Genomic DNA, 14,719 nt, shown 5'->3' with positions numbered 1-14,719 from the left:
GTAAACAAAAAAAACTATCAACCCTAAGAGAAAAAACATCTTGATTTTTTTCCTCGCAGTTGTTTACATATGCACTGCTGGGATGTGTAACAATCTTACCCAACACCAGAGTAGTGAGTGACATTACTATCCTTCCAAGCTCTTAACTCAGACTACGTCACGGGGGACTTTACTTTCACTTTCAACAACATCGAGTAATGCATGAGTGTTGTGATCTTGAGAAGTGATGTTAGGTTGTTTTTCGCATTTGCATTCCTTGCACCTCATTTCATGTCTCTGTTTTTGCGGTACTTGTATGGTATCTCCATGCCTCCCCGTGGGCCTGGCTCTGCCCTTAGAATGTTCATGGTTCTCACATGGTCCAGTTAATAGCTGGCTGTTGATGATGTAGTCCGAAATAAATCCAAGTGCACATACCTGTGATTTCTATCATCATTCCTGGCTTCTTGAATAAACATCTGTGCCTCTGAAACGTTGTGTCATGCTTGGAGTTAGCCTCAAGAGCACACTGCAATGAGTTGGGCGGGCATGGGTCGTTTACATCACCACCTCTGTGGCGTTGGTCAGCAGTGCTTATGGGGACAGTGATTCACAAACTCTCCTCATTGTGCTGCTTCAGCCTGATCCTGTGCCTTTCACTACCGGCAGGTAAGCCATCTTAATGAACTGATTGCAGCTGTGATTTGTAGAGTTTACTTCGCAGTTTCCCAATTGGTTCAGTCTCGCTGCAAGTGCTCATTTCTTACTGAATCACTCCCCTCAGAGTGAATGTGCTTACATTATTTTAGACTAAACAATGTGCTGGATGCACTGCAAGCTTTATTTAGCCTTTGGAGTGTGCCCGTGTCCCTGCCCTCAGTCATTATCTCTTGTGTGCTCTGAAGTAAAAACACTCCGCGTGTGACGCAATCATATTTCTCGTGACTGACGCCTTCATTTTCAGTAATTAAAATGTCCACTGTTTCACCCGCCACCAGTACTTGAAAATACCCACAAGGCCCCAGTGCCCATGATTAGCCCAGATTTAGAGGCAGATGTAAAAAAAACATTGGTCACAAAATACAGGTCACAATGTGCGACCAGTAGTTTGCAACCAGTGTGATATTTTGCGAGCTGATCTATGTACTAATAGGCTGGTTCTCAAAATTCCAAATCACTGTGGGTCACAATTCAACCTACCTCATGAATAGTAGCAAAATATGTCCCAAATAGCAATTCATTATGATTCACTGCCATTGCAAGGACCTGAGAGCTTTCGCTGTATACATAAAGAAACATGGTGGCCAAATCCCAAGTGCTTTCTAAGTGTGCATAAATAAAGAACCATTGTCTATCCCAGCCAGTTACTACCAACCCAGTCATGACTTTTATAATTTTATTCTTACCTTTGGCAACCAGCCTGTCACTTTGATGAAAACTGCCCTTTCTACAACCTCTATCAAGTGATTTCCAGAAACCTTTGTTCTCACTTTTGTTCACACCTTTGTTTGCACGTTTCACAGCCATGTTTCACTCCAAACCAAGGCATCGCTTCCCACAACTTCTTTTATCAAACTTTGTTTTGTTGTGCTGGCTGTATCCTCAGGACAATGTAATGAAACTCTGTTTTATCGATCTACATTGCGCTACACTACACATCACTTTTACTAATGGTTGATCTCATGTTTGAACTTCACTTAGTTTACTTCTGGTAGATGGTTTATTTGTAGCCCACCCCCCCTTTCTTTCAAATTATTGTCTTGTCTCGTTCGTTGTCTGTTGAAGTGGTAAAATGTTTATAATTCAAACTTTGCCTGTAATACTCTTGATATGTGTAAACAATATCCAGTTTATAAACCAGAGTATCTTTTTAATTTTCCTTATTTTCCTTTTTATATGTTTCTCTGCAATACTGATCCAGTATTTTGTTTATCTTTTCAAGATGTTTCTTCCATTCCTCTCTGTTGGAATGTTGTTTTTATCTTCAAACTGGTATTCCATTTTTCAACAATTTCCAAGACTTTTGCCAATTTTTCAACTGTAAAAATGATGAGGCCTAAAAAGTTTTTTTTTTTAATGGTGTTCCAACTCTCTTATGATCCTCTTTGGTTACCACATAGTGTAGGTTTCAAATAAAGTCTATGTTCTCGTAGTGTTTTGCCAGAGTTGTAGTGTGAATTTTTCTATTTATTTCCTTTCTCATTAGGGTTTTAAGTTATCATTTTTGTTGAATGTGTATGATTGATTCTGTCTTATTTTCAGTAATAGTTTCTTTAAGCATGACCAATATTTTGTTTACCTGTCCTTCAGCATAAAAATTTATAGATGCTCTGTTGTCTGTCATTTGCTCAGTCTCGTCACATGATATTTTGGTGGGTGCTTGTGCTCAAGGATGTGCCAGAAAAGTCAACACTACAATGACCCACTAAGGTCAACACTACAGTGACCTCTTAGGGCAGCCGTCTCCAATCAGTGGATCAGGCGAGCTACCAGTAGCTCCCAGACACCTTCAAAGTAGTTCACTTGAGTTATTTTTTAAATAAGCACAGGGTCACATTTTTCCTTTAAACTTATGAGAAGGTTTTGTTTACTTGACATTATTGACATCAGGCTCCAGATAGCAGAGCCTGGTATTGAGCAGTGTTCAGTCAGATTTATGGGCCAGGCTGGGGCACAGAGGTGAAGAATTGCCCCATATCCCTACTGCTATTTTTGGCTTAGGTATTAAAAGCACATGACACGAAACCTCTGTGCCTTCTTAGAAAAGACCAAATTCTTGGACTCATGTCAGGCAGGTTTCTGCCCAGCTTACTCCACAGAAGCAGTCATCCTCTCTGTGATAGATGACTTATGCGAGGAATTAGATAAAGATTTAACCAGGTACTGGTCTTCCTGGACCAGTCTGCAGCCTTTGACACAGTGCATCACAATCTCCTAGTGGACCGTGCTGAGGCCACTGGGTTTCAGGGCCCAGCACTTGACTGGATCATCTCCTTTCTAAAAAAAAAAAAAAACACTCCCTGTCAGTCTACCTAACCCCTTACAACTATTCTAAGGTCCACCTCGACTGTGGAGTCCCACAGGGCTAGTCCTTTCCATCACATCTCTTCAACCTTTACATCTGCCTACTAGTCTACTCTCTCAATGATAGGAAATGTACAATTTACAACTATGCTTATGACATGGAACTACTTCTCAGAATTGACAACTCCCAAAAATCTAAGGAGAACTTTCAAACTACAATGCTGTTCATCCATGATTGGACGAACAGGAACCATCTGAAACTGAATACAGATAAAACCGAAATTGTCATTACTAAAAGTAAGATTGATGACTGGACAGCATCATTATGGCCCCTGAGATAGGAGCCCACCGACCTAAAAAAGTCAGTAAAGAGTCTTGGGTTGATTATTGATGCCGAACTAACATGAAGCCACAAAAAGGAGCAATAATCTCTTCATCCATCGTAATGCTTTGTAGAATCTGAAAAAACACTACATTCCTGACCCCAGAGACACTCATCTAAGCTGTCATTGCATTTGTTATCACTAGGATAGACTGTGCCAACTCCCTATACGTGGGCCATCCTAAATGCCTTACCAATAGGATCCAAACCTCTCAGAATGAGGCAGCCCGATTAATACATAGACATAAACAACCTAAATGGTGCTATATCACCCCCTTGATAAAATAACAACATTCGCTGCTGGAGAAACAAAGAACTATATCCAAAAGTGGTTGCATCATCTTCAAAACGCTCAACAATAACAGTCCGGCATTTATTACCTCCCAAATTCAGAAGTTCACCCCAAGTGCACACTATGCTCCGCACATATGGACTATCTTTTGGTACCTAAATTCAAGAAGACATTTACAAGCAGCAGGCCTTTTGCTCCCAGTTGCCAGTAGACACTGTGCCATATTTACAGCTGAAAAATAGTATTTTTTTTAATAGAAGAAATTTAAAGTGAAGAAAACTTTTTCTATGAAACACTAAGGCCCTCATTATGAATTTGGCGGGTGGCGGAGACCACCTGCCTAACTCATTCGCACGGAAGACCACCATGCCGGTCTTCCATCCGCCATCCCTATTAAGAGTTGCCTGCTGGGCCAGTGGGCAGAAACGATGGGGAACATGGCCTTAACATTGATGAACTGGCGGCAATGTGGCGGTGCGTTGGGTATGACAGCACCCATTGCTCTTTTCTACTGCCCGTAATTCGGGCAGTGAAAAGCACAGCTGGGCTGTCCATGGGGCCTCTGGCACCCCCTTTCTGCCAGCCTTTGCATGGCGGGCTACCACTATGCAAAGGCCTGCGTAAGGGGGACTCATAATTCCCAGGGCAGCGCTGCCCTGGCAAATTGACACCGCCTGTACCACCAGGCAGGCGGCAACCTGGTGGTGTCGGCGGTCCAACCGTGGTGGCTCCACCGAGGTCGTAATGTGGAGGCTAGATCACTGCTTTGGCAGCGGTCCGACCTCCACTGCGGCCCTGGCTGTCACCTGACCAACAGGGTCGTAATGAGGCCCTAAGTCTTAATGTCTTTCTCCAACTTTAATTAAGCCAATTATACACCTAATGTTTTATGAAGTAAAACTCCTCCAATTTAAACAAATGTATTTTTCTTTTATAAATTTAAATGATGAGTTTTATGGAATACATATAAACAAAGTTAACTCCAGTTTAATTTTCTCAACACAGTGCCAAATTCATAAGTGAACAATACAGGCATTATTTTAAGTGGGTGAAATTTAAAATGTTGAAAAATATTCCATATTCTGAACATTTTTAGGCACTTTAATTTTTTTTAAATGGTTATATATTTGTATTATGCATGTAACGGTGCCACATTTGGCAAGAGGTATGCCCTGTGCCTCAAGTACATATGACACAGTCTCTCAGTCACCTGTACACATATATACCGTTCATACGCACAAATGTTCATACATCCCCAAGGATTATGCTCTCACTGACACACATGGCAGCCCTGCCATAGTGCCTCTAGTCAAAGTATTTTGTTCAAACCATAGTAAGTGGCTCTATGGACATTAGGCTTAAAGTCAGTTATGCTGGGAGTGGAGGGGGAGGTCTGGGAACAAAGAACGAGTTGCTTAGGCTTCAGAAGCTCACAATGAGTTTCACTGATCAGAAGTTGGAGACCCTTGCACTGGGGTCTGCCTGAGCACTCCAGCTTTTAGAGTCATTTTCCTTTGGATTCCATTGGACAAACAACCACAATGTACACCAGATTTGTCTCGCTACAAACTGGGCGGACAAGTTTATTATTAACATTTTTATAGGCAACATGAAATGATTTATACAGCAAGATTTATATGCCATTAACATAGTGGAAGCATGATGAATGGTAGACTGATTAAATCTTGGAAACACATGACATTTTCTGCAATCATCGACTATTATCTGTGAGTCATGTAACTTCAGTAAAATAAGGTAGCAAGGCTGAATGGGAGATTGGTGAAACAAAGTTCGATTACATCGTCCTGAGGGTAGAGAGAGAACTGGTAATAAATCAAGGGTTGATTAGAGAGTTAATGACAAGAGGATCCTTGGATGGAGCAAAGCATGGTTTTGAATGGTGCTGGTGTGAACAAATGCTTCAGCTGACCACTCTGTGGAGATTAGTGAAAGGGCAGTTTTCATTAAGTGGTTGGCTGGTTGGCGAAGGGTAGAACAATGTAGTTAAAAGTCATGAGAAGGCTGTAGATAACATACCGTTGAATGATAACAGGTCTGTGTTTATTTATGCACATAGAGAAAGCACTCAGGACTGGACCACTGTCTCTGTTTATGTACACAGAGAAAGCTCTCAAGCCTGAACAACCAAGTGAAGTTGTATAAAATGAGAAAACTAAATTTTTGGCAGTAAACTAAGTTTCTAATTCTGTAAGGATCCTCACAGGGCTTACGTGGGCATATTGGCCTGGTGGGGTTTAAAACAAGACTTGACATCCTGTTGCATTTTCAAGTACTTGTGTCGAGTGAGAGAGTGCACATTTTGGCTATGGCAGGTTGTGCATTACCCAGTGATGGCCAAGGTGGTGGTAAGGTCTCTCATGGTGTACTCTGATTTAGGAGCTTGGAGGGATAGTAATGTCACTCACTACCCTAGTGTTGGTGAACAATGTCACACATCCCAGCATGGTTTGTTAAAACAACTGTGATGAAAATATTCAATATGTTTTTCTGTTAGGGTTGATTGTTATTTTTGTTAATAGAGGTTTACCCCTGATGAAGTGAAGGAGGTGAAAAATCTGTTGGCTTTAGGAAATTGAGCTGTGGGATTATCTGCAGAATATCAATTGTATGGTTTTGCGAAATACTAAACAAAACGTTTTTGCAATGTGAAAAGGAAGGTGCGTGATATGGATTGATACTGCAAAGAAACTTTACAAAAGAATAAAACAATAACATGTAGTAACAATAACAGAGAATATATTGGAATGTTTATTTTCAGTTTCTTTTATCAGAAAAAAGCGCCATTCTAAAATAGGAGTGCGCAGATATTCCTGTATAAAATAAACAGGTTCACAGTTCCTATATGAGGCCTAGTGCATCCCTGGGAACATGGAAATTATAAATTACAGACCTGCCAACTCAATAAAACATTTCACAGTGTGAGGAGGGGGCTTGGCCATAAAAGAGGGAGGTGCCGAGAGTTGCTTTTCTGAGAGGCACTTCTGCTCCTCAACCCTCAATTGCCCTCTACTCCAAGAAATTAAACAAAGAACAAAAGCGTGCCAATGCTGTTGCCACCGATGTTCTGGGGTGTTTTCACACTGTTTAATTGACATCAGCTACTCATAACCTCCCACAAACTTAAAAGCCACTATTGTGCAGTGGTATCCAGCTGTTTTCCCTCCCACCGTGTGATATTGGCTCCTCATCGGCTAAGTGTGTGAGGGGGGAGCCTATGTTGTGTGAGGCACAGTGGCACCATTTGGGTTGGCAGGTCTGAAATTATGCAATGAATTGTCAAAGAAAAATAGCTCTAAAAAATCAGGAGTGCTCATGCCAGACCCCACTAGGTCATTGTAGGTTTCACTTATACCAAAGACCCTCAGAGGTAAAGTAACCATTCATATTTAAATTTATGTATTTATTTATTTATTTATTTATTTGTAGCACCAGCTATCATTATAATCATTAACTTGGTGCTAGGAGCAAAATTCAGTAAAAGGGGCTAAGGCACGGAAAGGAAAGGACCAGCAGAAACCAAGCAGAAATCAATCAAGAGAAATGTGAGGTTTTTTGGGCTTTTCTAAATTTGGAGTAATGTCCAGTCAGTTGGAGCCTTCACTATATTGTGTCAGAAAGGCTATCCTTCGGTCGATAGATCAGTGATTCTCTGTCCTCTGATACTCACTCCCTAGTAATTGTGCTAGTGCTAGGTAAATCACACCCTTTACCAAGCACAGTGAAATATAGGGGGTCATTATGAACACTGTGGGATTCCCCGCCGTGTTTTTGATGGCGGTCTAAACACAGACCACCAGCCTGTAGAAGACTCCGCCAGCCCTATAATAAACCTTCCACTGGGCCGGCGGGCGGAAACAGTGTTTCTGCCAACCGGCCCAGTGGAATGCTGGGCCAGGACATTGCCGATGGCTCCACATGGAGACGTCGTCAATGCCGCAGTGCGGAGGGTGCAGCAGCACCTGTTGCGCATATCACTGCCCATAAATCGTGCAGTGACATGGGCGCCGGGCTGTGCACAGGGGCCCTGGCACTGCCATGCCAAGTGCATGGGCAGTGCAGGGGCCCCCAGGGGGGGCTCCTGAGCTCCCCTTCCACTAGCCTTTCCCTGGCAGGGGAAACCGCCAGGGAAAGGCTGAAGGAACATGGATTCTTTATCTGCAGTGCTGCCCTGTCTGATAGAGAAATCCGCCATCATCAGGCTGCCTGTTGGCGGTAGCCTGGCGGTGGCGGAGGGCCACCTGTGGCGGTCTTCCTTTGTTCATAATATGGCGGGCCAGACCGCCATGCCGGTGGCGGTGATTTCCGCCACCGCCGGCATGGCGGTGATTTCCGCCACCGCCGGCATGGCGGTCTGGACTGCCATGTTCATAATGACCCCCATAGAGTCTATCTGAGCAGGTAATATTAATGTGAGATGTTCTGCTTCTTGGTACAGGCACTAGTGGTAATGTCACTCTGTTTCTGTTTCAGTGATCCAGATAAGCAATCCGAGAAGGAGAGTATAAGGCGGCAGGGTCGGCTGATGGAGGAGCTGCACTTCTGCGTCCTCACTGTTATTTTCACTGTTGTGGGGACCCGTGTGGCTGCCCTGGTAGTCCTGGAGTTCTCGCTGAGGGCTGTTTCAATGCTGCTATCCCAAAATCAGGTGTGTTTGCAGTGTCAGAAGAGGTGAAATCATATCATGTTGGTGTTACCCAGGAAAACATTTGTTACAATGACAAGTTATAAATATTAACCTGCACTAATATACTAGCCAGAATGTTGTGGTGGTTAGTATATTTAGGTTAGTGTAGATTTACTATTCTTAACAGCACATCTTCATGACTTTAACTCCACAATTACGTGTATACCCTTAATATATAATGATATTGTGCCGTTGGTATTCTAAATAAATATCATAGAAGATCGATAGTTAAAAATAAATATTGTAGTAGAACACAACAGAGGACAGTTATAGATCCTTGTTACGTTTTACAAAACTAACATTTACAATGTCAGTATATCTGGCCTATAATTGAAAGCGCCTCTTCAATCGCTGGTGAGTTTAGGCACCCACTACTTAATCTTAATATTACAACAAAAGTAGAATAAAGAAAAATACTATGTCATAAACATGGCAGACACTTGTAATTAAAAAACATGCAAAAAAACCTACAGTGGGCTTTCATCTTGGAATGATATTGTGTATAGAATGTAATTGCTGTACTGATGTCTGAAATGTTGCTTCTGAAAAGAGCAGCCATTGTGGAACAGTAAAACAAGAATAGACTGTGGGCAGTCAATCTAATAAGGCCGCCCTGTTTAAAAGCACTACAGATGAAACGAGTGCTAATCGAGGGGGACAGTAGTGTGGTCTGGGAAGTTGTTGGGTGACAAAAAAAAATAAAAAAGGAAAGAAAAAGAATAATTTCACTTAACCAAATCGCAGGTAGAGCTGCAGGTTTGCCATGGCAACCCCTACTCCCCAGCACCTTGAGACCCTCACGGGTGAGTAGCCACGCTTTACAAATGCTGATTGATTGATTGATTGTTAGCATAATTACAATCAGCACTTACAGGTCTATTTCCTTTACCTTATGCATTTCACTATAAGAAAGTCAGACAGTCTGCTTTTATCATACCTTTTCATAATAAGCAGATCAGATTTATGGTATCTGGCATACCTTTTCACAAAAAAACAATCAAGCCTATATACTGTATAATTTTGCTTTTCATCATATCCAACTCAGGGCTGCTGCACTGATCATATTGTTTCCCACAAAACAGCCATCAAACATAAAGTCATAAAATAAGGCATCTGTACAAAATTACACTAGGCACAACAATACACAACCCCTCCTAATATGGCCTAACAAGGAATATCACAGTGAAAATCTTCTACAGCAACGGTTTGTCAGATAGATAAAACCAACACCAAAACCATTGCTAACTACAGCGATATGTGAGATTCCATGTAAGAAGTACTTGTCTTTTAACAAAGTATTATAATAATCCTCCTTAAAGACATATTTGTTTTAGCATATGCTTGTCACAATAAATATGCTGGGTATACTGCCTTTGTTGTACCCCATCATAATGAACAGCCCATGCCTATGGATTCTTACATATGACCCTGTCGTAAGCAATTTAGGCATACCATTGAGCAAAATCTTCCCCACAAGGCGCAAAGTGCAACACAAGAACTCTTTTTCACTGGAAGCACACACTTGCCCAATCCAATGCTGTACTTAAGGTAATCAACATGAAGGTGAAGCCAAAGCCCCTCTCTCATTAGAACTTCTTAAAACTGTCTTTCTGTTGATCACATAAGTCATGTGGCAGCTGTGTTGTCAAGCCAAAAATTAAAAAAGAGGGCACATAGGAATCATCTTAGTATTTGCATGAGGTGAGGCTTTATCCCGTCAGTCTGCCAGAAGATAAAATACATCACTTAGCATTTTTCCTAGGGTGTTCAGGCTATTGTGCAAGAATAAGGGGGGCTTATAGCTAGGTGAGCACAACATGAACAATGTCAGCGTTTCCTAACCTTTTGAATTCTGTGCACCCCCACTGAATCACTACTGAAAGCCACAAACCCTGGCCAGAGCGGTTTGTATGATTTGGACCCCAAGACGATTCACAAAAATACAGAAACAAGTATGCATCAAACAAATACACAATTGAATAAATATGTTTTTAATTCAAAAAACAAAAATATACAAATATCGAAATTTTAATTTTAATGGGAAGGTTGGAGTGTTTGAAAATGTGATTTTATTTCTAAAATCCAAAGTCATATGCTAGACTCTAGCATACCACTTTCTCATCGTTGCTCCTAATGCATGCTTTCATTTTGTCAGTTGCACACCAGTGCTTCACTTAAGGCTGCCAGTCATCATACAAGGTTCTGCTTGTGGTACTTGCTCTGCTCCGGTGAATTAAATAGAGGATAGCAACTTAGGGCCAGATTTAAAGTTTGACAAATAGTACTCCGTCTCTCAGGGTGACAGAGGCCAACAACTCTGCCACCCTGACAAACTACCGTTCACCAGCTTCCGAGATCACCACTGGTCCATGTTGTAGTGCTTTTTTTTTATAACTCTGCCACCCTGACAAACTACCGTTCACCAGCTTCCAAGATCACCGCTGGTCCATGTAGTAGTGCTTTTTTTCTTGCTGATTCGGGGCACATAAAGCGCTATCTGATGAACTGAAATCCATGACTGAGGCTAGTCATCAAATCAATACATTTAAATATTGTGTAGCGAATTAGGCTTCACAAGGAAGACCGAGCGTGCTTAAGTTTTCAAACCTACAAAAAGTTTATTAAAGGTAGAAAGGTTTACAAATCAAATTCAAGACCATTGAATTAACATCAATCCGTTATCAATGCATGAATAAATTTTGCAATTATGGATGTTCAAATCAATCGGAGCTATATAAATGAGAGGACAAATGACTATAAAGTTGTTTCAAAAGGAAAGGTTAATTAAATCAGTTCTTTATAAAGAGCGCACTCTACTCTGCTCTAGGCTTTCTCAAAGTGCACAACGTGCACAAAAGCATGTCTGCAATATGTCTGAGTTGTATCCGCTGTGCACTAATTTAAATCACACAATTCTAATGTGTGCTACACCTACACATGGCTCCCACTAAACGCTCCCATCAGGTTAAAATAGAAAGAGACATTTGCTAGCTCCTTAGTTTCTCAGAATCATTTACAATGCCGCTTCTCTAGGCATCCTTCAAACTTACAGTTATCTGCAACAAACAAGAAATATTGGCCCAGCCTTTACTCTGCAGGTGCCCTGTGTCATCTAATTAAAACATTCTGCAGTTATCACATAAAGAAAAACATTTCACATGGGAAAGAAAACAAGGGCACATTATATTTGTAAATGTGAGTTCAGCTTCTCCTACAAACAAAAGGTACACATGTGATATAAAACAAGATAACAACCAGATATAAGCCATTTTATACAAAGGCCTACATTACCTATGGTCAATCTAAGCAAGAATAATACACAGTTAGTATGTTTGTGTGAGCACATGTTAATGTCGATTTAAAAATAAAATAAAAAGGCAAAACGTTTAAAAGGAAAAGCAACACTGTCAGTCCTCCCTCTGGTGACTTTGGGAGTCACCAAACATTATGTCCATATTGCTTTCAAACTTCCCTTACACAAGAGTTGTTGACTTTGCAGCTTCTGCCTAGATTCCACTAGATCCATCAATGTATCATACATTTTACTGTGCAGACTTCAAGTTCCACACCTTCTCATTTCCATTTTCTCCTACTCGATTCAGGCAGCTGCTTCTCTCCATTGTAACTTGACCATACCTTTGCATTTATTAGTTTTAACCCAATTGTAAAAAGAAATAGACATATCACACAAATTATAATGATTAATATTGGAATTAGTATTTTGGCCAGTATACAATTACCAATATCACTAAACCACTCACCAATCTTCGAAAATCCTTCCTCTCGTGCTTCCCAGGCACCTGTCTTCTCCAAATCCTTTACCTCATGAGAAATCTCTGCCATGTTAGTTACAAATGTGTTAATTTTGTTACTGTTATCTGGAATATAAATGTAGCATTACTGGACATGTAGCTGACTCCATGAAGATATTCAAAGAAAGCCTGTTGTGCAAAACCATTGTCCACATAGCTACAAGCTCAGCATTAATAGTAGTTAAAGCTCCAGCTGTTGTAACTGCAAGACGATCTACCGAGGGAGACCGCTTTCTAATCTACGAATCATTTAAAGCTGTACAGAAGGAATCCTAGTACCAAACGTGTCACCTACTACTTGTTTAGCTCTTTCATGAGCCACTATATCCTTATCATTAAGGTCATCTACATGATACACTTTAGGGAAACACTAAAGGTAAATAACATATGCCAAAACACTTCCCTGGAAGTTGAAAATAAGCTTTCTTCCACACATGTAATACATTCCCCTAATAACGGTTTACTCTCCTTTCAAATATGCTTCTCACATCAGTTTATAAGCCCAATCACAGTCACTCAATCCCACCAACTCCGGAGTTTGAACCTTTTCCAACCCCACAGTGCATGTCCGCTGGCTGTGCATAGCAGGGGTTGGCTGTAGGGCGTAGCCAATGGCTGGGCCCTGCACCCAAACTGCCAGCAGGTGGCTAGCCCTTGCACTGCATGGCTGCCCACGTAACGGAGGACAGCCATCCCCAGCTGAGCATGGCCTTTGGCTGCGCTCAGCGGGAGTTGGCCTTATGTCCTGGCCTGTGGCCAGGCACTTTGTCCAATCCAAAGGCAGGCTGTAAACTCTTGCTGCATACAGACACTGGTCGTGTAATGGGCACTGCAGTCCAATAGGTGTGTGGGTTATATTAATTGAGTGATGATTTATTGAAAGGTAAAGGCAGACTTCATCTGTACAACACCTGAAGGCAGGAGGCTTTGATGCAGCTGTACCTATGGGACTGTCCCTGAAAAGGTTAGAGAAGGGGAGGCTTTGGCAGAAAAAGGACTGACAGCTGTTGCTCTGTCAGGTCTGTCAACAGTAGCATATATTTCTGTAAATGCTAGGTGGGAGCACATCTACTCTTTCTCCCTGGTTTGCCCATCACTGCAAGATGACTCCCTCCTCCCTTGGGTCAGGTCACGAAGGGGGCTGGGACTGCAATAAAGCAACACATTCTCCTGTATGCCTTCCTCCCATCTGTGCTGCTCTCCCAGTGAAGAACTAAACTGGCATGTGTGTGGGACCAAAAGTGCTATAGATGAGACTCCTGTTCTAACACAATAGCTTGACTTGATAATGAGCCCTGGCTCACACAGCTTGATAAACAAATTATCACATCTCCTTGGAAGGTAAGTACTCTTTCTGTGGAAGACACAGTTTTGACCAATTCAGAAGCTGTGCTGAGATGAACCAACATCTCGACGGAGTCACGGTCCCTATCTGTCAAGTCAAGACAAATAACCTTTATTTTGGCTAAAAAGCCATAAAAGTGAAAACAAACATCAAGAAAAAAATAAGAAGGGGTCAATAATAGCGATTCATGTACAAATTCAACTTCAGAAAACCAAAAATCAAATTGTGACATAAAACATGTATAAACCCAATGAAACCCAATAAATATCCAAATTAAAACAGATAAAATAAATTAAATCAATTAAAATAAACAATCACAGAAAATTGCGATCAAATCAAGGGGATCACCCCTGAGATAGAACAACACTTTCCTCTGCCTAATGTACCACATTAACAACAAAGACCTAGAAACGGCAAAAACAACACGCAGCCTATTATCACCCCTTAAAGTTCTGAGAGCAGGTCTAACATTCCTAAAGCCCAGATTATGGCATACAAGCAAATTCTATTTCTTCCTAGGACTTTGGTACGAGGGACGAAAGATAATAACATAATCCACTGATTGCACCACATTTGAAGAAAAGGGGCAGTAACTAGTACAGACAGATGCACCTTGCCTCCAGGAATCCGTAGTCGAACATACAGCAAGGAAACCCATGTGGAATTTAATGTAGAGAGTTTTCAATCCCGGTGGTTCGATGTCATCCAGATAACCTTTCAGTCGATAGCTCCTTTTTTGGAATTTAAGGATGTCTATGAGGCGGCCGGTACTGCCAGAGTTTAAAGTTAAATGATCAGTGTGGAGCGAGAAGGCCTCTTTACGTTATGGCTTAGAGACTGTTGAAGCATCTCCCGGATGCAACCATAAGGCTTCATACCCAGTCTGCCATAGGCAGTCTTTAACCACCTTTAGCCTGGAGATCTTACTTGCACCAGGCAAACCCATCACTTCTTCTAGGGCACTCCAAAAAGACGCATGCTCTGGGAAGTACCACAGCCTCCACTTCTACAACAGGGGTTTCAAAGTGGCCACATCACTTTTTTGTTTTAAAGCAAATTCCAGCCGTAGAGGACACAAAGGGGTACTCAATGAAAAATTACACACATTTTTCATAAATCGATTCTCCACAAGTTTGAGGAGTCTGGAGTCTAAATGGCCCCACAGCCGCCCCCCCCATAC

At 41.6% G+C, this 14,719-nt stretch overlaps 1 protein-coding gene across 1 annotated transcript in view; it reads left to right on the top strand.

The window, feature by feature from the left end:
- The window catches only part of TMEM82 (transmembrane protein 82), an 87,084-nt gene that overhangs the window by 52,091 nt on the left and 20,274 nt on the right, over positions 1–14,719 (top strand). The window contains exon 3 of the mRNA XM_069240119.1: positions 8,169–8,343. Within this exon, the coding sequence (XP_069096220.1) occupies positions 8,169–8,343 (175 nt within the window). The remainder of the gene's footprint in view (positions 1–8,168; positions 8,344–14,719) is intronic.

This window comes from Pleurodeles waltl, chromosome 6 (assembly GCF_031143425.1).
Source record: "Pleurodeles waltl isolate 20211129_DDA chromosome 6, aPleWal1.hap1.20221129, whole genome shotgun sequence".
Lineage (NCBI taxonomy): Eukaryota > Metazoa > Chordata > Amphibia > Caudata > Salamandridae > Pleurodeles > Pleurodeles waltl.
The sequence above is the reverse complement of the archived record's forward strand: the minus strand, read 5'-3'. Positions and strand labels throughout refer to the sequence as shown.